We start from the raw sequence: 27,991 nt of genomic DNA, 5'->3' as shown, positions 1-27,991 counted from the left end.
ATTAAATAGCAACTAGTGAATTTACTTCTGTGCTCAAAACCGTCTACGCTTAAACTGAGAATCTTTGCCAACAAATTTAAGTTGAGAATCTTTGCTGACAGAGAGGCGTTGTTCTAAATCATGAATGGTATTACGAAGAGTCGCAATCTCCTTGTTTTTTTCTTCTTGAAGATGTTGAAGCTTCTAAATGGAGCAGAAAAATGTTGTTATTGCAGTTCAGAAAACAACAGCAAAAACTATGCTTTTTAAAGTAGAAGCAGGTATTAAAAAAGACACCTTCTTTTGAAAGGTGTATAATTTTAGTTTTGTAGGACTCAATAGGGTAAAACTGGTATAAGGATACAAAAATACACATTAGCACCATTTGTTTTAGTTTGTTCCCTTCTCCCTATTAGCTTGAAATTATAAACCATAAATAAAGGAGATGAACAAAAAGAAATCTATTTGGGTGCTTAAGTAACTTCAGAATAGTAAGTCAGCCTTAATTCAAAATATATTATGGAATTCCTAAGATGACCCAAAAAGTCAGAACTTCTGTAATATTTTAATTTACTACTAAGATTTACTAGTTTAAACTGAAAGTGACTTTTAAAGATTATTGAAAATCGAATAGCTTTCTGGTTATGTGACAGACATATTTTAAGGAAAACTGTTAAGTATATTAGTAAATATTAGATAACTTTTATGGAAACACACTAAGAATTTATTTTTTAAACAATACCCATGGAAGAAAAACTCACATACCCTCCTGTAGATGCTGTGTGGCAGAACAGTAGAAGCTGCATATGATTTTGATGTAGTTTGAACTCTTGCTAGTTTGGCATCAAACTGAATCAAGTTTAAAAAGAAAGTTATTGCGAACATTCTAGCTAAACAATTAGAAACAACTGTTTCTGTAAATATAATCCATTATATCCTCAGACATATAATCTATAATTTAAGTGCATTCACTGTAAAACAGAAGACAGAAAAGTCTTAAAGAATAAAGCACACCCAAACAAGATTAACTGTAGCTACATTTAAAACTACATGGGAAGCTTTTTAAAAGGACCAAACACCCAGACACTACAGAGAGATTCTGGGGTGGGGTCAGCATCATGTTTTTCTCAAGACCTCAGCTGATTTCCTCATGCAGGGTTAAGAATCTAGTTAACTAGGGTTGAGAATCTAGTTAACTTGAAAATAGATACAAATATTTTCATGTTACTGAGTGTACTTTGTAAAGAAAGTAAGTGTAATCAACAGTCATGGGAGAAAACTTACATACCCTTCTGCAGAAACTTTGAGGCTAAATAGTAGAATTTGGATATGATTTTCTTGATTTAATTTGAACTCTTCTTGGTTTGACATTAAACTGAATCAGGTTTAAAAATTCTCATAGGCCATTCTTAAAGGTCTTTTTTTTTTTTTTTTTGCAAAATCCTCCATTATAATTTATTCTTTTGTGTTTAGTGTAGCCTCATTGTGGACTAAAAATAAACTGTGAGATTGTGTTCTGGTGTGGGGAGAGAAATAGATACAATGAAAATAAAGAGCAAGAAGAGTTTTGTTTACCAAACAACAAACTTGGGTTAAACCAGTGAGGGGCAAGGATGATAAACAAATGCACACTCCCAGGCCATGGATTAGAAGTTGATGGTCAATCTTGAAACACAGCGTATTGTATCTTTAGTTGGCCATCTAGCCCTCTCTGTGGTTTGTGGGTACCCTTGACCAGAAGGCAGTAACAACAGCAAAGAGCCTCGAAAGTCAACATCAGTTCCCTTTTGCTCATTGATTATACAATCTTCAACATGGTGCCTCATCAAACACCCCAGGGAGATCAAACTTTAAAGGACAGGAAAGGTAAGTTAACCAAGTAGGTAAATCCTGACAACATAAGGTAAAGTGGGAGTCAAACTGAAGTGATGAAAGAATGACGGACAGGGAGATTGGGAGAATCTAGAAAAAAAATTTAAAGGACAAATATATTGTCAAAATATCAATGTCTTTGAGATTCTGACATCTGATTAAGCAACCAACTGAAAAGGCTTTGGACCCAAGAACTTCAGCCTTTGGGATGCCCTATTGAAAGTCCCTTAAAAAAATCTTGTTTGTCTGCCTCTATGATATATATTTAAAATTTATTAGCAACAACTTTGTCTCTTTTATTTCAAATAAAGAAAAAATAAATTTCCAATTGGTTCACTGGGGTTCCACAATTTCTGCTGAGGAGAGAGTAATGTTAAGGATAAGGAATACTCTCCCCACTGCTGGAACAGTAGACTCAGCTGGAAATGCAGGTAACCCCTGAGTTATCCGTTTTCGCTCTCAGAGGAAACAATACCCTCTCTGGAAACCAGGACATTTTGAACGACTGAAGAGTCCCACCTTGAGGCCAAGTGCTGAAGGGCAGAGTAGCTAACAGTTGTACAGGGCCTGAGTGTTGCATGTGATGAGGAATGAGTGTGTGTGAAGCCCTCTCACAGGATTGTGTCTAATCCTGAAATTTATCTCACTCTGATGACAAGTAGGCAAAGTATGGCCTAGAGTAAAGGATGCATCCTCAAATTTAGCAGAGGCTTAAACACTTACTTCTAGCTGTAGTTTGATTATTTCACTTTGTTTTTCCTTTTCTTGAGTTCTTAACTTTGCATTTAACTCTGATATTTCCACCTCCTTTTTCTCTATCAGTTCTTTATTCTTTTCTTCACTTAATTCAGCTGAATAAAAAAATAAATTCATTTTAACATTTCAAAAATCTTATAGACTTATGTTTTTTAATATTTTAAACAATCTACAAGACAGTGCATTTTATTAATAAAAACATGTATTTTAGAAACTTTACACACAGGGTAGCTTTTATATATTTTTTGACAAGCTCCTGGAACATGCTTGAAACACAAAGGTCGCCCATTGAATGCTTTTGAATGAATAAACTAATTTGTACTCAAACATCTAGAGAATAATATTCTTTAAATGCCTAGAAAATAAATACGATATTTAATGGTTAAAGAAGGACACAGAGCCTGCACTTCTAGGTACAGAGGGCCTCAAATTACTAGATAACTCCTAACTTCTTAATACAATATTTAAATAATTGATTTTTAACATTTTCCAATATTTGTATATAAGGTTATAAATTTACCCATAAATATAGCCTTATTTGTGCCTCACAAGTTTTGATATGTAATGTTTTCTGTGTAATTAAGTTCAAAATACTTTCTAACTTTCTTTGGGATCTCTACTTTGATCAATAATTTTTAAACATACAGGCATTTTCCAGTTATCTGTATTTTACCAACTTTATCTTAATTGCAGTGTGGTCAAAGAACTTAGTCTATAATTTCAGACCTTTGAAATTATGTTGAGATTTGCCTTTTTCAAAATATAGTCAACTTTCTTGAATGATTCATGAACTCTTAAAAATAATGTGCATTCTGCATTCATTTATAGGGTATAATGGTTTATTTATATCAAATAGTACCAGTTTGTTAATTTTGTTGTTTAAAAGTCTATGTTATTAGTGATTTTGTTTGTGCATACTTTTTTTTCCACGATAAAAATATATATTAATTTTTTTCAGTATGATTGTAGATTTGTCTGTTTCTCCTACTAGTTCTGCCAATTTTGCTTCATATATTTAAAGCTCTGTTATTTGGTACATATAAATTTAGAATTGTTGTTATATCTACCTGGTGAATTGAACATTTTATCATTACTGAAATTCCATCTTTATCTTTAGCGTTGCTTCTTGAACTGAAGTATACTTTGCTCCACATTAGCATAGTTATGCCAGCTTTGTGTTGGTTACCATTTGCGTGGTATATCTTTTCCATCTTTTAAATTTTTCTGTATCTTTATATTTTAGATATGTTTTTTGAAAGTAGCTTATTATAAGATTTTAATTTTTATCCATTATGACAATCTTTTAATTGGAACATTTAGTCATTACATTTAATGCATTTATTAATATATTTGGGGTTAAGTCTACCAGTTTATTATTTACTTATTTTTTCGTTCTATTCCATTTTTCCCTCTCTTTTTCTTGCCTTAATTTGGACCGCATATCTATTTTTATTCTTTTTTCTTTTCATTACCTTGATAGTTATTAGTTTGATAAATATTCCCTTATTCTTTCTTTAATGATTACCTTAGTGATTAAACATGCATACTTGACTTGTTAGAATGTAATAAAACTAATAATTTTACCACTTTACAGACATCATGAAAATCTTACATTTTAACTCCATTTAGTCTTCCTATCTTTGATGGCTTTGTGTTATGTTAACTTAATTACATTAGGACTACATTTCTCAGAACCTGTATGGTTCCAGGTTAGAGCTGGCCGTAAGAGAAATCTGTATAAGATTTGAGAAGTAGAAGTAAAGCAGCAACGAATTTGTTCTGAAGGTCAGTGTGAGATGTTAGGTAATGTTGCGAGCTCACACATGCTGGCCTTCTGGCTCACCAAACCAGGAGCTATTATTTTCTGTTCTGAAGATCCTTGTGTATAGTGAGACATGAGACAATGTTGCAGTTCACATAAGTTGTCACTGATCACTGTATCTTCTTATTGATATAGAGAAGCATTTAATTTCACAGCTTCTTCAGCTCCCACCAGATTCCCTCATTTCTTCATCAAAAATCCCCAACAAGTCCTATTATTCATTGATTATATTAATCACAATAATAAATTCCATATTTGATAATACCATTATTTGGTTCATAACTGGATTTGTATTTATTTTCTTTTAAAATTTTTATAGTTGACCTTGTTTAGGCTATTTTATTTTTAAAGTCATGTTTACCCAGGTATTATCTATATACACCAAAATCCCATCTGAGGTATACAGTTAGATGAGTTCTGACAAACATATACAATCATCTAACTGTATACAATCACTTAACCATCACCACAAGCAAGGAATAGAATTTTTTCAGCATCTCCAAGAGCCCTTATGCCCTTTCCCCATCAGTTCCTAACCCCATGCACTGGAAAATATTTATTTGATTTTTGTCATAATTTTTCCTTTTCTCGAATGTCATATAATCAGAATCAAATAGTATGTGGCCTTTTGGGTCTGGCTTCTTTTAATACAATGCTTTTGAAATGATCACATTGTTCATGTATCTGTTTGTTTCCTTTTATTGCTGAGTGATTTACTATTCTTATACATATATCATGCTTTGTTTATTAACCAGTTAATGGATTTGCTTGATTCCAGTTTGGGACCATTATGAATAAGGTTGCAATAAACATACATGTGCAGCTCTCTGTGTAGATGTATATTTTCATTTCTCTTGAGCAAATACCTAGGAGTGGGATTGCTGGGTCATATGGTATGTGTTATGAGGTGGTCATGAAAAGAAAACTCTCAGATCTCTGACTGCAGAGAGCCTAACTGACCAGTGTGTCCAGCTGCTGCACACTGAAATTCATTACTGCTTTGGAGATGATGCCTTGCTTCCATGGGCTACAACCAGTCTATGACAGGGTGGGGCTGGAATACTGAGGAGGACCGCATGTCCTGGGACACGTGGAACTCTTCACAGGACAATTTGTATCAAGGCTAATCACTAGTTGTGCTTAAATTTTCTTAGAACTGCATTGCAGTCTAAGGTTTTTCTACCCAACCTTCTTTCCTTGCCTTCACAGGTGTTGGACTTGCATGCGGGGTGAAGGTTAACCCAGCTTTCTCTGGCTTCCTTACCATTTCCCTTCATAAGCATTTTGTCCAATAAATTTCTTGAATGTCTACTCCCATCTGGTGTCTCTATAGAGGACCTGAACTAGCACAAGAAAACAGATATGATTGGGGCACTTCCCATTTTGTGAGAAATAAGGACACCATCCTTAGTATGTGGATTACTGGTAGTTCCTAGTACACAGTGGGGGTCTGATTGCTAAAGATTTTATCAGAAGTAATCTGGGGGAAATGTTCTGGTGGAGGTGAATGCTTTGCAGGTACAATAATTCAGGCATTCGAAAGATAAAGGGAAACAACACCCACAAAGACAGTAGAGTTGGTTTAGTTACTGCTAAATTAAACTGACGTTCTACTGAGGAATAATGAGAAACTGAGAACTGTTAACAAGAAGTTACAGATTTACAGAATGGGTGTGAGAGCCAGAGGGACTCTTTGGTAGCTTACAAACAGGCTCTTACCAACTCTAGTGGAAGAGCAGATACAGCTGAGCAACAGAGAATCTAATCGTTAAAGTTGCAGAACTCCAGAGATGTTTAAATGCTCAGCCAAAACAGGTCTGCTATTCTAAAATCAGGGTCCTGCCTGGGACCGCCTAAGATCCTGAAAAATAGGACAGGAACGCTTGTGAGGATGCTGGCTTTGACAACTCTCCTAAATGCTCAAAATTTGCAGAGGGGACCTACTCTTTTCTAGTAAGAGCTAGTACTTACCCTGTGATAAAAGATGCTACAGAGGCTCCTCTCAGAAGCTGTCCCTACCTCCTCTTGGGCTGCTAGGCTTATAATTAGGGTTAAATCCCTGGGTTAATCCTGGCTGGGGGAGTGCTGGGGCTGATAAAAGGGGGGAAGTTATAATACCCCAAGGAGCTGCATGTAGCAGCCAGGTTGTACTGGAAAGAGCCATGTGAATACCCTTAAGAATGGACTTTGAGGGTGCTGGATGAAAGAAGACTGAAAGTAAGACTAGGTAAGCAAGAATTCATTGCCTTGAAGATACACTTTAGGGAAAGGGGACATAACACCCTCACAAAGACCCAGGAGATGAAACAAACTATTAGAGTGGACCTAGACCTCTAGAGAAAGCAATGGCCAAAGGTGAGTGAAGTGGGAACACCCAAGAAGCCCTGGCAGCTAACAGAGAAAGGCGTAAGGAGGCTCTGGAAATTTAGCATGTTTGAGCAGATATATTACGTGAGGCAAGAAAATGCACCAAAAAATTATGTTCCCTAGGAGGGCTCAGAAGACACTTGTCAGCAGCCTTAAGTAGGCCGTGGGGCCCAGGCCAAAGTTCACAATAGCTTGCACCTTCTAAGAGCTAAGTGTACACATGCGCCAGTAGCATGGCTACGCATTATGAACACTACGCATGCGCCAGTAGCGTGAGTCAGCATTATGAACACTACGCATGCTCCACTAACGTTATAAAAGGACAAGTGCGTACACCTGAGGCACGTGCGCCACCCGCTTGTACTGCAATAAAGTACTGTTTTGCCCCATGTCGGCTCCTCGCACATTATGTCAGCTCCTCGCGCCTTCTTCCAGCTGGGCAGCTCACCTCCTCAAATCCCTCTTCAGCCTCCCTCGGCTGACAACACTACTAACCAAAGCCACCAGGAGTGTGCTGGTAGAGGCAAACCAGTACCAGCAAGCTAGGGCTGACAAGAGGTACTTATAAAGTTGGGTTCATTAATATCCTGGGAATGGTGCCCCACCCCCACCAAGTTATAGAAGCCAGGTGATGGTGCTTAACTGCCAAAAGCCCTCAGGCCACAATTATCAGAAGACCAGGAAAGTCAGAGCACAGCCAAAGGGGCTTAACTTTCGAGAGTTGTAGAGATAATAGGTTAGCAGCCAATGTTGCTTAACACCTACTACAAAAAAATCAAGAATGGAGGAATAGGAGGCTGAGGGTACATTATTATCCTTCACTCAGTTCCCAAACCTGAACCAAGTTTTTGGTCTAGAGCCTGTTGGCTGAAAATACATGATTAGGTCCCTAGGAGGAAGAACACTTCAACAATCCCTCTTCTGTGTTTCTCCTGAGGAAGAAACATCCACAGGAACCATGGGGAACTTGCTACCTGAACTCATATGGAGAAGAAGGTAAGTGAAGTATAAACAAACAGTGGACTGTTGTGGCCATGAAAATGCATCTTTCAGATCTCCAACTTCAGGGAACATAATTGACTCACTGTCTTTATGACCATATTTAAGCTGAGGTCATGATTTCCAAGAGCTGCTCGTAGCCAATGACAGGACCTGGCAGTAATACTAAGGTGGTCTTATTCCTGAGGGTTGCAGAAGTCAATTGATGGCCAAATTTGGCTCACCTTTGCTTAAACCTTCTTATAAATGTATCACAGTCTAAGATTTCTGCCCAACACACCTTGCTTTGTTCTCTTCTTCAGAGATTAGACCTGTATCATAGGCTGGCAGCTTACCTAGTCTCTCCCATTTCCCTCCCTATGTACCCTCACAAATGTTTTCTTTAGCAAATCCCTTGAATGTCTAATTCTGTATAAGCATCTGCTTCTCAGAGGACCCAAAGAAATTACAAAACTCTTTTCTAAAGTGACTGCATAATTTTTAGTCCCGTCAGTAATGTATGAAAATTCCAATTGCTCCACACCCTCACCAACACTTAGTATTGATAGTTTTTAAAGATATTAGCAGTTTTCAAAGGTGCAAAGTGGTATCTCATTGCAGTTTTAATTTGTAGTTCCCTACTAACCACTTATGTTGAACATGTTTTCATGTGCTTATTTTCCATCTGTAGATCTCTGGGGGAGAGTCCAAATGTTTTGCCCATTTCTTTATTGGATTGACTTCTTATTGTTGAGTTGTAAGAGTTCTTCATAGATATTGGATATGAGCCTTTTATCAGCTATGCATTTATTAGTAGTATCTCCTGGTCTGTGGCCTGTCTTTTCACTTTAACAGTGTTGAAGGACAGAAGTTAATAATTTTGATGAAATTCAATGTAGAATTTTTTCCTTTATTGTTTGTTTTTTGTTTCTTTCTAAGAAGTTGTATCTATCTCAAGGTCACAAAGATTATCTTCTATGATTTCTTCTAGCAGTTTTATAGATGTAGGTTTACATTCAGACCTATCATCTATTTCAAGTTAATTTTTGTATAAAGTGTGCATCTAGGCTCATTAGGAAAGGTTTTTAATACCTTTATGAAACCAGATAATGTAAGTTCATGAGACCTACTTCCCTGAAGGGAGAATTTCATTAGTGAATCATATTCAATATGCTGAGTATATAAATATCAAAGTTATTAATGATACAGTTCATATTAATTTTACAAGGATATTAACTGTTTCACATTAAATAATATTAAGTGCAAACTCCATGAATCCAACTTATAAATATTAGAATTTATATCACTATAAATATATATATCACTTTATTTCTATAAATTTATAGAAAGGTACAAAACCTAAATTCAAGTGTGTCATGGCAATGTTTATTCATGAATACTGGCAATTACTGAAAAAAAGTTTATATATGCATGTAAATTATTTTATGATATCTTAGAATTCAGTAAGTTAAAAATAAAAAGCTTACCTTTTTTCTGCATATCTTGATAAAGTTTTGCTATTTCTATCTTATATCCCTCCTCTTTGATTTTCATTTCACTCATAAGTTTGGTAATATTATTCTTATATTCCTAAAGATTAAAATATATATTCATTATTCAATTTAAATGTGTATACATGACTTTTATTAGTGAAATGAAATTTTCAAAGGTTATATTAATTTTTGATATGTAATCATATGTAGAGCAGAAAGATAGTGTTCATTGTTTGAATGACCAGCTTTGAGAAGGGCTAATTTCTGGTTCAAGTAGATAGAGACCATCTAGAGACAATGGTTTTTTAAATCTTTGCCTCCTGAACACTCAACACCATGTCATAGCATATCATAGATACTCAAAATATTTTGTTTAATTGTATGAATAAATGCTATGACAGCATTAAAACATGTCAAAAAAAAAAAAAAGCCGAAACTATACTTCAGAGCCAATTTTAGTTACTGTTTGATAGCCAGCAAGCTTACCCTAATGTAGGATGAATTCCTTTGAATATGGCCTGAATCACTCTTTTTGAAAATTATATAAATATCCCTGATTCCCAGAAGGTTAAGCATTACCCATGATAAGAGTTAGCTTTATGAGAAGGAAGCTAAGGAAGGATGGATTTGGGATTTGAGACTTGCTTAACAGCTGCCTGAGATGAGTTTCTTAGGTTGCTGAATCATAGAAGTGATTTATTACACTAATATGGAGAGGGCATTGAGAGAGGCGTTGAAAGAGAAATGCTCCAAAGATAAAACTTATAATTTTTCCGGAGGAGTGTTTCTACATAGAGAAACCACTCACAGAACTAAGATGTAGGTAGGAGAAAAGGAAAGCAGGAAGAATAAAAGTGAAGTAGGATAGCAGGAAAAAAGAGACAATGATGAAGGCAAGAGGTCCAGAAAATTTTCTAAACACTGTAAAAGCAGGGACTTTGTTTTTACTCACTATTGTATTCCTAACTCTTAGTGTGTATCTCTTGATATATATTTTTTTGAATGAATGAGAGTACCAATAAGAATTATACAAATCAAAGGTTCTTAGCCTAAACCCAGTGAATGAGTTTTCCAGTGTCCATTAAACTCCTGAATGTTGTATGCAACATTATATATACACACACACATGTGTGAGCATGTGTGTGTGCTTTTGAGCATTTTTCTGAGAGGGTTCACAGCTTTTAATATATATATTTAGTATATTCAGGTATTGAGGAGTTAAAAAAAATCAAGATTCACTGGTTTAGGCAGCTATAATGAAAAATAAAGGTCCATTCCTCTAGATTATCATAAATTCAAGGGGATATAGTCAGGATTCCCACTTGTGCTACTTATTTTGCCAGGAAACTTGCAGGAATGGCTGAAACTATCCAACAATCACCGTTGATTAAAACTGGGCAGGTAACTAAAGAGGGTGAATTTCATAAATTGCTATTTTTCATACACATGTATCTAGATTTCTAGATGGGAAACTGCAGAGTGACTTTCATAAACTACTTCTGATTCAGATGGGTTCACAAAGCCGTTGCTGCTCTGGGAAACCACAAGAGACAAATCTATGTATCTTTTTGCTCCCCGATGACTTTGCCACTTGAAGATGCCACCACTAAAGTGGAATGTTTCCATTAACTTGGTAGGACCCAGGATTTTCACCCCAGCCTCCAGGCATGAAGGCTATCCTAAGTGTCTGAGCTGGGTCCAGGATGTATCTCACTAGGTCCTTCTCCCCACAGTTTAGCCTGTGCCAGCCCCTAGGAGTCCAATCCTTTCATTCTAAGAGGACAAGTTCCCAACAAGTTATTCTTGGTTGCCTTCTTTTCATTTGCCTTCTGGGAATTTTAAATTCTAAGGGACAGCATTGATTATATTTTTGTTTCTATAAAACTTAAGAATTCTTTGTATACAAGTTACAAAACTTCTCCCAGGCCCATATATACAGCCATTAAGTAACTCCTAAGTTTGTTTTTAGGGAGTGGTTCTTCATTTATTTTGGACGTGCATGGAGGGTTTGTACTAGAGAATTTTCATTGGATTGAGATAATCTTTAGTTTGCTTTGGACAGCAGTTACTTAAGAAGTTCAGAATCTTGCGTTATGGTATTTTTAATTTCCATCCCTCTGAAAATTCTTACATTCTAGACAAAGCAGTATTCTATAGCTTGACATTTTAGAAGAGAAAGGAGGCAAAAATTTCCCCTTTCTTTCTGTCCCAATTATACCCTGACTTCACCATCTACTGTTAAACTCTAGAGGCAAGATATGAAAAGGATGGAAAAATAAAGGATGGGATATAATCCAGAGACATTTAAATTATCTCAGAATTGGTGAAGAGAAGCTAAATTTTCTGAAAGCACAGTCAGATGCTATTCATTACTCCTGAGTATTACCCAGAAGCCCTGGCAGGGTTACAGAATTAAATTGTGTTTCTTCAGAGGGTCCTCTAGTGAAGAACCAGACTGAATTTAGAGATAATCCTTCAAGCTGAAGTTCTAAGCTGAATACAGATCCAAGTTGAGTTTTGGATATCTTAGGTCTGTCAGAGTTTGACATATTGGCTCTTGGGAGGTGAGAAAAATTAGCATAATAAACCTCCCAAAGGGCAGAGGGATGGGAACTTACATTTATTGAGTACCTTTTATGTTCTAGGCACTATGTTTTATGTTCTATAATTGCCATCACTACACTGTTTTTACAGAAGAAAAGAAAAAAGTAGCAGAGGGTATGTTGGCCCTTGGGAGAAAATTAATTGGTGATCCACATAAAATGCTCTCTTCATTTGGATGGTGCCATAAAATTGCAATAGATTACTCAAATCATAAAAATTGAAGACTCATTCACTTTATTGTAAAAAAAAAATTTAAGTGCTAATTAATAGAGTATACACTACAGTGAAAACTCTATTAACATAATTCAAAAATATGTAGCAAAATAGTGGCATCCCTCTTTGTTGGAAAGAAAAGGTAATGCAAGTGATATATTAGTGTATTATAGTCTGCAAAACGCCTAGGATCCTCAAAACTTGTATTTTCTAAAAAAAATTTATTTCTAAAAATTCTGGCACCCCCCCATATATATTTATTCTAAAAATGTTGTCTGTCTTTATTAATGGAAAAAGTACTTTTTTTTTCTAATTTGAGAAGACAAATGCTCCACAAGGAATTGATTGAATATAAAGACCCATAAACTCACCTTTTCTTGAGATTTTAACTTTTCTTTCATAAGATCAGCATTTCTTTTTAGTTGTTCATTTTCACCTGTGTAAAAATCATCAAAGAGTATCCCAATATATAGTGCTTTTTAATTAATATGGCAATATGTTTAACATTCCAAGTTTCCATTCATGTAAGTATTCAACACATGCATACAGCATCTACTACACACTAGGCTCTGTGCATGACATTCAGAATGCTGAAATAAAAAAAATTATTGCTCTTCAAAGAACTTACAGCCTAGTGGTGAGATAGATGTGTGAGTTATGATACGCTATGATAATTCCTTAGTAATGGCAGTGTGTCTGAAATATGGTGGGAGCTATGAAGGAAAAGCTTAGGTCAACTTGAAGTCAGGAAAGGTTTTATAGAAGAGGAACCACTTGAGTTGAGACTTAAATAAGTTGGAGGAGTGCATTCCAGATATAAAAAACTGCACAGAAGACTTTGGGCTTGAGAGAATATAGCACGTTTCGGAAAATTGCAATTCAAGCTCAGTATTGTTGGAGTGTAAACTGTGATGAGAATGTGTTAAATAGGTTGGGGACATACCTTAATAGGAGGTATACATATTCTATGTGGATGACTTTGAATTTTGTTTTATAGGTTACAGAGTCACCAAAGAATTTTAACAGTGAAGTGAAATGATTACTTATATGTTAAAAATATTATCTGGCAGTGTAGAGGATGAATGGGAGGGTTTTGACCCTAGAGGAATGGATATTAGTAATGATAGATCAAATAAGAAATAACAGGAGCCAAAATTAGGTCAGTTACAATAGAAGACACAAGGAAAATGAAGATAACTATTTAGATGATAGAATTACCAGGAGACTTAGTGACTGATTGGATAGCAGAGGCAAAAGAGAAAGGGGAACCTTTGCCTTCTAGGTTTCTGATTTAGGTAGTTGAAAAATGTTCATCAGTTTGGGAAAAAATTAAAAAGGGAAAACTTTTAGGAGTGAAGTGATGTACCTAGATCTTTATTATGCCAAATTTGAAATGTCTGCAATGTCTAGGAGAACATTTCTCATAGCCTGAGAAACATTTAGAGGTGGCCAAAGGAAGCCTACCCTATAAAGGAGACTAAGAAATGTCCAGAGAGGCAGAAGAGGGTGTTACTAAGAAGAGAGGTTAAGGGGCGTTATAATCAATGGCAATAAATGCAATAAAAAGATCAAATGAAATAAATTTGAATCTGAAAATGTTGGGAGATGCCCAATTGTTCTAAGTTGAATACTAGGTGAAGGTGGGGAACTGGAAATAGTAAATGCAGCCTATTTTCTTGAGATTTGATTGTAAAAGGGAAGAGTGAGGGTAATTGAAAAGGATAAATCCAAAATCAAGGAAACTTTGTCTTCTTGTTTGTTTAAAAGGCGGAAGAGATCCAAGTTGTTTAAATGTTGAGAGGAAAGAGGGAAATGAAGAGAGAAAAGAAGGTACAATTGAAGATGCATCATCCCAGAATAGAGAAGGGAAGAGAGACAAGACTTAAACCCAAGTAGAGGAATTAACTCTGGATATGAAGAAGGATTTTCTTTTTTCTAAGCTAAAGAGGAAGGAAGTAAAGCTATGTCTGGGTATGAATACACTGGAGGAAGTGCAGTGGGCCAAAGGGGTTGTAGACGACAAGAAATGAGATAGTTTATGTCTGACAGCTTTTATTTTTTCCATGAACTAGAAAGCAAAGTTGGTTGAAAGAGAAAGAAACATTTAAAGTTAGAGATTAAAGAGTGAAAATTTGAAAAGCCAGGATGAATTAAGGGTATAGGTGAAACTGGGACTCATAAACTAATATGAGTCTGCAGTGTATGATTTTTCTCCAATAGCCTTCAGTAGCTGTAGCACTTATGTAAAACAAATATATGGTTTGGTTGATCTATATTTGAGGATTAGTATACTTTTTATTGCAGAATTGGTGAGGGAAACAAAAATGGTGTCTAAAGAGATGAGTGTTATCCTAAGCTAGAAAGAAAGGGGGGGGGTTACTCTTTCAGCAACATTATTGAGAACCATAGTTGCAATTATATAATACCTTTTCATGTACAAGTTAAATTAAAAAGTAAAATTAATTAAAATATAGTTTTGCATCTTTACTTTGCCCTACTGTTTCACACCTAACATAACTGACATTTTTTTGTATATAACCAAAACTCTTATCCTGACAAGGGGTGATAGAGGAGTGGTGCTTGACAGTTTTCTACACTCACTCTTACTAACTTCTAAGTTTTTTAAGGAAAATCGTATATACTTAGATCAGGAAAGAGCCAATCCTGGTATAGTGTGTGGTGAGGATTCAAGATAGAGCCAGGATCTGTACCTAAGCCAGACATTAAAGGTGATCAGAGCTAAAATTAGACCAGGAGTAGGCATGGAGTCAGGCCTGGAATTGGAAACCAGCGTGAGATAGAGGTCAGGATTTGAGTTCAGTGCCCATCTGGGACCAGGTACAGAGTTGAATGGCACTAGACCTAGATAACAATAATTCCAAGTTCTATTATTCAGACCCTGTCAATGTTCACAAAATAACTTGCTGGGATATTGATTGGGATCACACTGAATCTATAGGTGAGATTGGGAAAAACTGACATCTTGACCATATTGACTCTTCCTACCCATGATCATGGACTATCTCTTTATTTATTCTGTTCTTTGATTTACTTCATCAAAGTTGTGATTTCCTACTTTGAATAAGCAATTCTACTAAGACATCAGCCAAAAAACCCCAGGAATTTATATTAAAGGATGTTTATCACAGATTACTTAGGATAGCAAAAATTTGAAAATTTAAGTGTATGTCTAAGTAAATGCCCCTATATCTAAAGAATAGTTCAATCAATTATCAATAATAAATTGAACAAAGGGTTTTTTTTTTATTTTTGAGCAAACAAACATTTAACAAAAGGGTTCAAAATCACAGAATCACTGATCATTGTTTGAAGAATTTTTATTGAACTTAGTGTTTCTATGCCTATGCCCAGTTTAATGTGCAGATGAGAATTCTTAAAGTTGACACATTTCAGCCCCCAAATCACTTAATGATGGAATCATTTCTAAACATTCATTTGAAAATAGTCTTGCTATAGATTAATTTTCGGCCCAAAGCAGTTACTTGGCCACCATGGGCTAACATTTCATTAGGTATGATAGATTTTCATTCTTTTTAACTTTTTAATATGTCTGATGAACTTGTATAAGGGTAGAATTGACAGCTCTGCTACTTTCTTATTGTTGACTTGTGCTTGTACTATTAATATTATTGTCAATCATGTTTTATTTATTAAAGTTACTGTATTTTGAAAGGATTAGTTTATTTTTAAGTAGATAATATAATATATAAACTCTCTTAATCAGGTACATGTAAACTGTACCACATGTCAATATACTGTGACTGGAGAGAAAAATAAAGATGTAACTGTTCAGTTTTATAACTCCCACTCTCCTTGGGAGAAGAGGAACCTGGTGTATCATAAATGATGCATAACTGACATACAGAAAGAGTGAGGAATAACATTTCATTATTAAATTTTAATCAAATTATTTGCCTTGATTTTTAGATAAAAATAAACACAAGTAGGAATTCCATTGTTTTCTTTCTCCATCTCAGTGGCTCATCTTTTACAAAGCTCATAAGCCTCTACTGAAACGACTGATGGATGAGAGTAAAGGGAGGTGTCATTTCTCTCACAGTGGTTGAAGAAGTTCTTGAGCCTAGAGGGTAACTGATTCACTGGATCAATAATACTGTTAAGAAACCATGTCCTTTTAGTCTCTTCTTCCTGCTGCCCTTAATGCTGTCATAATTTTTAGGCTGGAAGCAAAAAGTCTGTAATTTCAGGTATTACATGCAGACTTAATCAACAACCAGAGGAACACAGCTTTTTTGGAAGAAAGGAAAATTATTCCAGAGCTGGAGTGTAATTAGCTTTCCCTGAGGTGTACAGTTGCGTGGATGAAGAATGAATATCAGAAAAAAATCAGATTTCTATTAAGAAGAGGAAATTGTTGCTGGGGAGGCAGACATTTGTAACCACTGTGCAGCCTCGATAAGCAAATTAACCATACAATTTCGACAATCAAACGGATGAAAGGGGGTGAAAGACAGGTAGTTCACATCTATTACTTTGCCCAAACCAAGGCCTACAGAAGCGTGGGAAAAACGAAATCAGTGAGTCACGCTTCCTTCCTGAGAGGCACATAGAATATCCATTTTTAGGAATGGTTTATTAAAAAAAAAAGTGTACAACCATATCTGTGAAAAGATGGTATTCTTGACTATTGGTCAACATTTGATATCCTTTTACAAAGAAACAATGCTTCATATACTCATTACTGAATTATAATTGACTTCCTGGGATTTCAAAGTATTACGTTTCTGATAGATGTTTTATTTGAACAAAATCCCGGAGAGAGTGAAATTAAATATCACTTGAATCCTAGAATATGAGGACTGTTAAGGGTTATGAACATATACATTTAAAAAAATGCAGCTAGTATTTAGTCAGAGAAGGGAAAAGTTGTTCTGAGACATCATCGAGATGGAAAAGTGAAAGACAAGGTGTGGGATGGGGATCGAATGCTGGGAAGAAATGAGTAGAATGCTAGAACCAAGCGAGGTGAAAATCTATGGCACATGGCGATCAGACGTCTACAGGAATTAGCCAAAAGGAAAGACACTGGAGGTGGTATGGTTCCCTATCTATTACCCTTCTTGATCTCCAGAACAGCTTTTAGTGGTGTATTAATATGGAAATGAATCCCTTCGGTACTGCAGATGTTGTTTGACAGTGTAAATGTGAAGTCTTCTGATACAATTTCTACATTTGTTTTATCAACACTTGAGGAAATATTTTCAGGTAAAGCAATGGGAAAAAACTAAGAACTAATAGTAATTCTTAAAAAAAGATAAATCTCAATTAGAACATTATAAAGACAATAAGGAATAATATGACAAACCAACTAAATAGCATAGAAAATCATTATTATATCTCACCTACATATGTAACGTAGATTCTTTATGATAAAAGTAGAGGACTAAGATGGAAAATTCTTGTTATGAGTTTTATGTTGGGAGAGGACTTGAAGGCAATTTAGTCTAAATTCCAATATAGCAGCGAAAAATCCCACAAACACTGCACGGTAGCTAAAGCAGCAGGAGAAAACACTTGGTTGCTTTGTCAGTTTTGTCAATGGTAGGCCTACTGGGCTAGCATGACTAGCAAAAATAAGATAAGCTGAATGTACTGGCTTCATTTACACAAACATAGCCTTAGTTTATGACAAAAATTAAATATAAACTATCACTGAAGTTTGAACAGAAAACTCATCATGTAACTACTACTAGTATCCATCCTTCAAAACTAAACACAGGGTTATTAAAGACCAAGAATACTACTGAAGATAAATATACTTCTAAACTTTTGAAAGTACTAAAAACAGCTATTTTAATCAATTATAAGACTGATGTCCCTGTCAGAATATGACTGAATGTTCTGTTCAGCATGGCATTTCTTATTTCATAATAATCTCAGAAGGTATTATTAAGCAGTAAGGAGTCCTGCCCTTAACTAATGAATTCAACAAGATCAGATTAAAAGAAATTTACTGTCGATGATGTAAAAACGCTCTAGTCTTAAAGGTGCTCAAATATATCATATTTTTTAATTTTACTTTTTCCCCTAACTTACCTTTCAAGTTATGTTGATATTCAATGGTCTGTTGTAGCCCTTTTATCATATTATGAAGAGTAGCACATTCTAAAACATAAAAGATAAATTTATTTGAATATTACTTGCTTTCTTTTTGGAATTATTCTCTCAAAGTTAATAGACTTAAAATAATGTTTAATTGACAATTATGAGATGATAAAACAGCCAGGTATCTCAAAGTAAATTATATAATAAATACTTCTTAATCACTTTTTAAGTCAAATGCATTCCAGGATTGAGTAATGAGTTTTCTAAGGCTCAATAACTCCAGTATGGTGGGGTCTCCCCCATGTGCCTTAGCAACCACTGCCCTAAAAGTAAGGCTTATTTGAACATGTCTGGAAAAGTATGAGATATGTATCCAAGTGAATTTTCCATATAAGAACATCCCAAGGAAAGAGGGTCAAGATGCATTAAGTTCTGTTTCAAGACAGCGAGCCAGAGCTGGTGAGAAGGTATCATTTGGGAGAAAATGGTGCTTTTCTTCCTCTGTCCTCCAAGCTGTCCTCTTAGTTCTCATGCCTGAGTCCAAGGCAAGGGAGTAGCAATAGGAGGAGTAAAAACTCAAGTGTGTCTTGTTACAAGGCATCAGCAACTTTGGTGCCAATGACTTATTACATAATGGGAGATGGAGTCTTCTTTGCAAGCATTAGTGCCCTGACATAAGCCTATAAGCTTTCAGTATACCCTTGGGTATCACCACCAGCAGCTACACCTTTGATGGGTAGCAACAGTGGTGGAAACTTCTATAACTGTAAGCAGTCCACGTGACTGTAAGCTTCAGGGTAGCGGGGACTGTTTTCTGTCTTGTTTATCATTTCTCCCTAGTACTTAGAAGACTTGTGGGCCCCAACAGGCGTTCCATAAATATTTGTTGAGTGATTGATTGATAGGCAATATCATAGTAAAAAAAAGGGGTAAGTAAGAAACTGTGGTGTGAAAATAATGTATTATATTGCTATTCTAAGTGCTTGGCAAATATTAAATCATTTAACCCTCTTAATCATATGACATTGGTTCTGGTATTTGCCTCATTTTACATAAGAACTTGATATGCAGAAGTTTAGTAAATTGTCCAAAGTCACACTTATAAGTAGTAAGTGGTAGAGCACAACATGAACCCCAGCAATCTAGCACTAAATCTATGATTTTAACTACTTTACTACCACCAAGACGACCATTGCAGGAGCACTTCTTCAGAGTAAGTTGAGTGGGTTGAAAGCCCTGAAAAGAGGGCAAGAACAGAACTGCAGAGACTCTGTGATAATTATTGCTATCACATTTTTACTATAAGGTTAAGAAACAAGTTACTAGCTAAATATATAATGATGAGAACTTCCTGAAAGAGTAACTTGATATTTTTAAAAAGAAAGATAACTTTAAAGTTTGAGGGCAATTTCACTTTTATGTGCCTGGCTTAAAAGCTAATAAATACTGAACCTTGTTATCTTTCTTTCAGTTTTAGAGGCCCATGGCCAATATTCAGCTAGTATGCGCTAGTGTGACATACTGACTAGTTTCTATTCTAGTTGGGCGTCCGTTTTGATGGTTAAATATTAAATACCACATTTGTATCTAACAATAAAAGTTGTCTAGGTCTAATAAAGCACTATTATTGAATATTTATTCTGAATAATACATGTATTACACTAAGTGCATTATAAATACTACCCCAATTAGCATTCAAACTAATACTGACAAGTTGGTATCATTACCGTGATTTTACAAAGGGAGAAAGTCACCCACGGAGGTCTGGTTACTTGCCAAAGATTCCACAGTATATGGAAGATATGGACTTGAACATTGGTTTTTCACACTTCAAATCTTGTGCTCTTAACCTGCTATTCTTAATACTTCCTCAGGAATTGTACGATATGCTGATGAAACCACGAAATAGGAAATAAGAGAAACTGGATTAGAGTTTTCTCTTTTTCACTTTGTAGCTATGACACTCTGGGTAAGCTGCCATTCTCATATATTAGACTGTTCTGACAACCAAATGAAAAAATATACTTTCTAAATTCACTTACAAATATTTAACATTGTTATTGTTGTTGTTATTTCTTGCCTCTGTGTCCCGTAATAATTCATATACATCACTTTTCCCTATTTTCACATTGCATTTTAGTTATCTGTGGTTTCTGACACTAGACAGTGAAATCTTTCAGGTAAAGATATCTTTATTTTATTTATTTTTTTTTATATTCCTTGCATCTAATATGGTGGCTATTTCAAAGATGTTTAATAGTTTTTGTATTTATTGACTAAATGGAAGAAACAATACTGTGAGAGGAGAGGGCAAAACTTCACCTTTCAGGTAGAGGTCCTGCATTCAGTCTCCATGTATTTTTTTCAACTACACTAATAGAAATGGAAGTATTTTGCAGAAGTTTGCTTTATTGAAGTATAAAGTTCTCCTCCTTCCCATTCCCTCTCTATCTTCCCTGCCACCTATGCAGACAAAGTTCGCACCATTCATTTTTTTTTCTTTTGCTATTTCCCAGTAACAGAATGATGGTTAAATTATATTTGGCGTCACCTACTTGATGTATGTTATTGAATTAGCTGCTACAATTAAAAATGGAGGCATAGACCCTGCCATCACTTGTCTTTGTGCCTTTAGAGGTATGAATTCAGAAATTTATGAAATATGGTACCTTAGGAATTGGCAAATTGAAAACAGAACCCTGAAACTGAAAGTATAAAAAGTTTCAAAAACATGTATTTTCACAATTAGACCACAAGGTGGCTCTCTCAATGCATTTTTTAACAAAGGAAACTGGCTCAATTAGGAATTAATTCTTCATAAAGTAAAATACCATTCATTATTTTAGAATAATAGCTTTTAATTCTCTTTGTAAGCCATTACCTACATTATCATTTCTTTTGGACTTTACAGTGTAATTTGAAGAATACTATCCTATCCAGTTCTTAAAAACTAGAGCTAGGAATATTAAGCTACCACTTATACGATATAATTTAGTAAATCAGTGATTATTTTGAGGTCAAATTTAGGCTCTATCATTAACTAGCAATTTGGACATTAACATTTATTTCATAAAGCAGTTGGAAATATTAAATACAATTATGAAAAGGATTTTTTTTAATAGTATTTGGTCCTTGATATCAATATTATTACTACCTTGAAGTGGCAAAGAAATTCTTTATTGGTATTAAGTGTAGAAAATATCAAGATCTCATTCTTTGAGGTTGAACGAGTCCAATCATATATTGTTGTTCTTCCACTCTAAGTGAATTAGTACATACTTTGCTTTCTAAGTTATCATTCTCACTTGTTCTTTTATTTCTGGTATGTATTACTCAGCAAAAGGCCATTAGATTTAGCATAAGTATGATTGGATTTTAAAAAAGTATTTGATTTATGTTTTTCAAATAATACATACCCATGAGACACAAGTTTAGTGAAAAGTGAGTATCTCACCAATCTCTGCCCTCAAACTAACCAGTTTTCCTCCCACCAAAGCAACTGTTACCAGGATGCTGTTTATCTTTCCAGAGATACATAAATATATAGGGCAGAGGGTGTTTGTGTGTGTGCAAAATAACATACTATTGTGTACATTGTTGTTTTCCTTTATTATATGTTGGTGACTGTCCTATATCATATAAACCTACATCACTTTTAATCAGCTATATAGTATTTCATTAAATAAATATACCATAATTTATTTAACCAGCTATCCACTGATAGATGTCATACTTGGGAAGGCTTTATCCATTCTCAAAAACATAAAAACAAAAAGCTCTATATTCGCTTCTAGTTTTTATGTGTATGTGTGGCTTTATTTTTTGACCTTTAATTAACTTTAGTTTTTAGAAGTTTTAGATGTTCAGAAGAATTGGGAAGATATTAGAGAGTTGCCAAATATCCTATATCTGGTTTCCTCTATTATTAACATCTTACATTAGCACGGTACGTTTGTTACAATTAACGAACCAATGTTGATACATGATTATTAACTAAAATCTATATTTTGATTTTCTTAATTTTTACCTAATGTCCTTTTTCAGTTCTGATTCCATCCACAATACTACACTACATTTAGTTGTCATGTCTTCTTTGAGTCCCCCTTTCAGAGTTTTCTTATTTTTGATGACCTTGAAAGTTTTGCAGTGTACTGGCTGGGTATTTTGTAGCACATCCTTCTATGTGAATTTGTCTGATGCTTTCATTAGATGAGGTCATGGGGAGGAAGACTATAGAGGTAAAGTGCCATTTTCATCATATCATACCACGGGTACTTACCTGCAACATGACATCAAGTTGCCTTGATTACCTGCCTTAGGTCATGTAAGTCAGATTTCCCCACTGTCTGCTCTCCACCACCCCATTTTCCATATTGTACATTTCATTGTAGTGAAGAAAGTCACTACACACAGCCCACACTTGATGAGTGGGATGTTCTGATACACTTCCTTGAGGGCAAATCAATAAGTTATTTGGAATTCTGCAGAGATAGATCTCTTTGCCCTCACTTCTTTATTTATTCATTTATTTTTATCAGTATGGACTCTTGGATATTTATTACATACTTTGGGTTACAATCTAATACTACTTTATTTTGTTGCTCAGATTGTTTCAGCTTTGGCCACTGAGAACTCTTTCAGTTGCCTCCTGTGTCCCTTTGACAAACCCCCATCATTGTGGAGTTTTTTACTTTTTGAGCACTTTCTTACTTTCTGAGCCTACAAGATGCTTCAGGCTCATCTCATATATTTCTTGCCCTAGTCTTAGAATCAGCCAATCAGTTCCTTTTTATTATTAAGTGGTATTAGAAACCAAGATCTCAATGCTAGGTGCACTTGTTGCTACCGGGGTATTGTTGAGTCTATGCCCTCTCAGTTGACATAGCAAGGAGCTGTATGTATGTGGCTTCTTTTTTTCTTTTTCTGATACCCAGCACTTTATTAGTAAACATCCTTGGTCTAAGAAAGGGGAGGCTGGGATGGACAGGACTAGCATCCATCTAGGGGGATTTTCCTGGCCATCAGGCGGTTCCTCCATGCAGGTTTAGAGGAAACACCCTCATGGATGAAACCCACAGAGGGCAGTGCTGTGATGGACAAGCAGTGGAGTAGGAGGTGTGCCCTACATACAGCGGGGCCCTTGGAGCAGCAGGGCTTCCATGTCGGGCATAGGTGCACCTTCAGGGAACTTCTCCTAGTTCTAGGCAACATCGTTGCAGCACAGCGCAGACCAGGTGCCGAGCATGGAATCGGTCCAACATGGCAGTTGTCAGTGGTCCAGGGCAATGCTATTCAACACATGCTTCTGGAAAAGCATGCCCATCTCTGATGAACTTGAGAGAATTTAGGCTCTCTTTGTACCTGGCATTCTCCTGATGCCCAGAACTGGTTGCATAAGAAGCCCAGCACTACTAGGCCTGGGGCAGAGGTGCCAGTGTGTTCATCTGAGGGTCCTTTTAGACCTTTGTGCCTCAGAACAGTGCTACTTTCTCAATGGGCAGCACCTTACCAGGCTGGACGCCCAGGTTCCCTGTGGGCCAAGGGGTGCACAGAAAATCTGCAGCGCAAGGAGCCGCAGTGGGGAGGGTGGCTGCTGGGAGCTGAGAAGAGCACATGGCATGGATGTCTGAAAAGTGAGGGGAGAGCTTCAGCCTAGGACAGCCCATTTTAACACTAACATTTTGACCCCTCTGAAATTTCTTCTGGTGTAATTACAAGGCAGGAAGTCAACTGTACTTTTTCCATGTATCTGAAGACCTGGACTGAGCCTTGGATTTGCCATTTCTCAGCTGAGTGGGCTCAGACAGGTTATCTTCTTTCATGCATGTTTCTTCATTGCCAAGGTGGAGTAATAACACCTGTCCTAGCTGTCGTTCAGGGCCATATCAAGGATAAAATGAGATGATAGTCTGGAACTTTCTATGTGAACTTAAAATATTTCACAAATGTAAAATCACTGTTGTACCAAAAAGCACACTCATTGGAATTACTATTTCTACAGGCAGCAAAGAACTAACCTTCTTTAATTGCGACCTCCTTTGTCTGCATTACTTTTAATAAACAGTTAGCTTTTTCCAACTGCATATCCAGTATATTGTTCTTTCCACTGGTTTCTATTATTTTCTGTAGAAGAAACAGAATATACATTATTACCACATCAATGCTGCTATTTTGATTTTTGTACCTAAGGACATGAAGACTAATGAAAATACAAACCATTTAATACCTGAAAGTCTAATAATTAAGTCTGGCATATATTTTTAAACAAGCCAACTTCCAAATTAATTTTTAATTTAATCAGTAATTTCGTAAAAAGTTAAAACAGACTAATAGTTATGAAAAGTAAAAATCAGACTAACTTGAACCTCCTTCTTTGCAACTATTCAACCCTCAGTCCTACGGTTAACAATTTCTTATATATGTTTCCAAAATATTTTATGACTATACAACTACAGGAAAGGGTTATATTATACTCTGTTCTGCACCTTGGATATTCCACTGAGTACTATTTTCTTGCGGTCATATAAGTACATAAAAGTCTACCTTTTTCTTTTTAATAGCTGCATTGTGTTTCATTCATGAATATAATTTATTTAAATAGTTCCCTATTGAGGAAAATTTGTGTTGTTCCCAGTTCTTTGCCATTATAGACAAAAAATAAGTAGTCTTGAACACATCTCTATGGTATCTTTGTGAGTGATGTAATAGCTGCCACATACCTTTAAAACACTTTAAAAAAATCAATTCATGACCTGTCTTGTATCATCTATACCTCTCACCATTCTCAATTTCCCTATTTTCATCTGTTCTGAATTTATCTCAAAGTAACTCCTTGACATTATATTATTTCATCCATAAATATTATCATTTATACACATCTCCAAGAGATAAAACTCTTAAGAATTCAATCATAATGCCATTATCATATAAGAAATGAACAATAGTTCTTATTTAAAGTGTATAAGAATATGAGATATTTCCAAATTAATCTCCAAAAACTTTGTACCAATTCCTCTCCTACCAAAGTGATTTTTATTCCCTTCTCCTCTTATTTTGGTAAGAATCACTTGGTTAAGAAAACCCAAGTTCACTGTTTAAAAAAAAGCTCATGTTATCTCAGAATACCCATCATCATGAAAATTATTTTATTATGTCAATACTACATGGTACAGAGGAAAAGAAGAAATAGAGAAGAACGATAAGGACAGAAAAATAGAGGTAGATATTATTCCCCCTTCTGTTCTTATTTCACAAACCCACTTCCCAAATCTTTGTCCTACATTTCTCAACAGCTATTCCTACTCCTCTCACAGGCAGAGGAGGGGAGGAAAAAAACTAATAAATATTTGTGGGTACGGTCTACCATGTAATATGCCCAGAGATGGGGAGGAGGTCTTCAAATGGGTCTGCTTTTAGGTGAAAGAGAAGAAAAAGGGAACAGACAGAATAGAAAAGATTAAAAAAAATTAGTTAGCCATAATGGTAAGAGATGGAGAACTGAGTCTACTTCAGTTTTTACTGAACCATTCTTGGGTTTATAGACATCCTGGACATTTACATATGTATTTTCTCTTTTACTTTAGCAAAAGTATATCACAATTATTTGTTCCTTTGCCCCCAAAGCATTTTGATGTGTTAGTATAAGTGAGCAAAAACTACATATATTTTAAAAACAGATTTAAAAAATGAGAGAGAAGGGGCTTAGTAAAATACATTTCCATTATTTTTACCTTGCTCATTTTTTGGGTACATTGTTCTTTCTCCCCAACTCCTTCCACTGGCAAAATTTGTTCCACTTTTCCTTATATTCTACAATTGTTTGATACCTTTACATACCTTTTCTATCTGTGAGAAGTCATTTATAAGTTTGTCAAGATTCACACTGCTAATCTTTTTCATACATCCTTCGCTGCTTTGATTCATATTTAAACTAGTAAAGAGCAGATAGCGTTAAAATAAATAAACAAACAAAATCTAAAGCATTCTAATAGTGGTGATAGCTCAAATACTGAAGTTTCTGTACTGTGCTCATGGAGCACCTACTTGAGCTCCATTGCACTCAGAGAATTTTTGTTCTACCCCCGTTATTAACAATGATCAAATGAGTTAAGGTTTCTCTACTCCTCTCCACCCCCACCCCAGCCAAGTTTTCTCTAAACAAATCTAAAACTAGTGCAATTATATGTGCAAATGTAGAAATTATTTGTCTCTGTTATACACAAAACTAATTATGCCACTGTTCAACACTCACCTCTTTGCCATCACTATGGCTGGACTTAAAATCTAATGTATTACTAAATCTGATGCATGACTTTTAAATATAGGTATTTTCAACTTAAGATGTTTAAAATATTTAACTATCATGCCACAAATATTTATTTGCTGTATTTCTTGGTAGTTTGCTTATTGCTAGGAATTGAATTGTGGCTCCCCCCAAATTCTTATGTTGAAGCTCTAAACCACAATGTGACTGTATTTGCAGATAGAGTCTGTAGGAGTTAATTAAGGTTGAATGAAGTCATAATGGTTTGAGCCCTAATCCAAGAGGACGGTGGACTTACAAGAAGAGGAAGAGAGAGAGTGGTCTTGTTCTCTCTCCATATGCTCACATTGAGGCTAGGCCTTGTGAGCACACAGTGAGAAGGTGGCTGTCTGAAACCCCAGGAGAGAGCCCTAACCAGGTATCAGTCTTGTTGGCACCTTAATTTTGAACTTCCCAGCTTTTAGACCTGTGAGAAAACAAATTCCTGTTGTTTAAGCCACCCTGTGTATAGTATTTTGTTACAGCAGGCTGGAGACAAATACAATTATTTTGCACATTTTGTTTGATAATCTGGTTAGTAAATAAGGGACATATGGAAATTAATATGCTCAAAACAATCACTTCATATTTTGATTCTCTTATTTTGTGCAAGAGTACCTTTGGGTATAGCCAACTAACTGTTGAAGTGAAGAATAAGTGTTTCAGTTTTAGTTCTATAGAACCAATCATAAGACATTCTGAAGAATTTCAAAGGTAAACTCATCTAGTTAGGATGGGGAAACTGACTTTTGCAAAACAGCAAGCATTTACATTTTAGGGTGGGAGAGTGTCTAGAAGAATCAGGATTAATAAAATCTGTAAGTATGAGACACTTGTCTTCAGACTCTTCTCCAGCAAAGGGTAAGGAGAAAATACAAATTTGAAATTCAGGCATTCTAGATTGAGGAAAGAGCATGTGCCAATGCCTCGTGTGTGAAAGTGGTAGTGACAAGTAGTTCAAAGTAAAAGGTAAGTCAAATTCCTAAAGTAATTACTCAAAGTAATTTTGGGGACATATTACAGTTTAAAATGAGGTACACCAAAATACAGCCATTGCTTGATAATTTGTTACTTCATAAAGAAATCCTATTTCCTTTCTCTTTTTGTATTATATTGCATTAAATATAATTTATATTTATAAATATAATGTTTTTAAATCTGAGAGAATTTTTGCTATGTGTTTTCAGTTTATTGAATTATTATCCTCTGTATCATATATACCAGTAAAGCTCTTAAATAGTTAAAACTTGATCCTTAAGACAGGAGACTAACTGTAATGGGATCCCATAATAATACAGTGTAAAATTCCTTTTGACGTAAAGCTTATAAATCATCACTATTTTATATACTGTTATTGTTTACTAGACCTATAGGAAATCTGAAGTAGTTAATAGAAAAATCCTTTTTTTTTTTTCGTTTTAGTTCCTAACATTTTAGATAAAAAAATTTTACTAGAGGGTTTCCTCTCAGAACCTGGCTCGTGAACTAAATTCATTTTACTTTGAGCTTGACTACTTC

General features: G+C 35.3%; 1 protein-coding gene and 1 long non-coding RNA gene across 2 annotated transcripts in view; one reads left to right on the top strand and one right to left on the bottom strand.

Annotated features, from left to right (window-relative positions):
* Positions 1-33: 33 nt before the first annotated feature.
* CCDC152 (coiled-coil domain containing 152) lies at positions 34-26,230 on the bottom strand. Its single transcript, XM_045525072.2, has 8 exons — positions 26,008-26,230; positions 24,189-24,294; positions 18,163-18,231; positions 12,456-12,520; positions 9,262-9,364; positions 2,575-2,702; positions 745-828; positions 34-183 (listed from the first exon to the last, which is right to left on the bottom strand). Exons 1-8 carry the CDS (start codon positions 26,092-26,094, stop codon positions 34-36), a joined length of 792 nt encoding a protein of 263 aa, XP_045381028.2. The 5' UTR covers positions 26,095-26,230.
* Positions 7,156-27,991, top strand: part of LOC141575937 (uncharacterized) — a 61,535-nt gene continuing 40,699 nt past the window's right edge. The window contains exons 1-2 of the long non-coding RNA XR_012504045.1: positions 7,156-7,354; positions 7,738-7,792. This is a non-coding gene — a long non-coding RNA (uncharacterized LOC141575937). The remainder of the gene's footprint in view (positions 7,355-7,737; positions 7,793-27,991) is intronic.

This window comes from Camelus bactrianus, chromosome 3 (genome assembly GCF_048773025.1).
Source record: "Camelus bactrianus isolate YW-2024 breed Bactrian camel chromosome 3, ASM4877302v1, whole genome shotgun sequence".
Lineage (NCBI taxonomy): Eukaryota > Metazoa > Chordata > Mammalia > Artiodactyla > Camelidae > Camelus > Camelus bactrianus.
This window is presented reverse-complemented; position numbering and strand designations above follow the sequence as displayed.

Coding starts and splice junctions, on each gene's coding strand:
- CCDC152 (XM_045525072.2), bottom strand. CDS start 26,094: ATGAATCAAAGCAGCGAAGGATGTATGAAAAAGATTAGCAGTGTGAAT. Junction 18,232..24,188: donor GGAGGTCGCAATTAAAGAAG/GTTAGTTCTTTG, acceptor TTTATGTTTTAG/AATGTGCTACTCTTCATAAT. Junction 12,521..18,162: donor ATATCAACATAACTTGAAAG/GTAAGTTAGGGG, acceptor ATTTTTACACAG/GTGAAAATGAACAACTAAAA.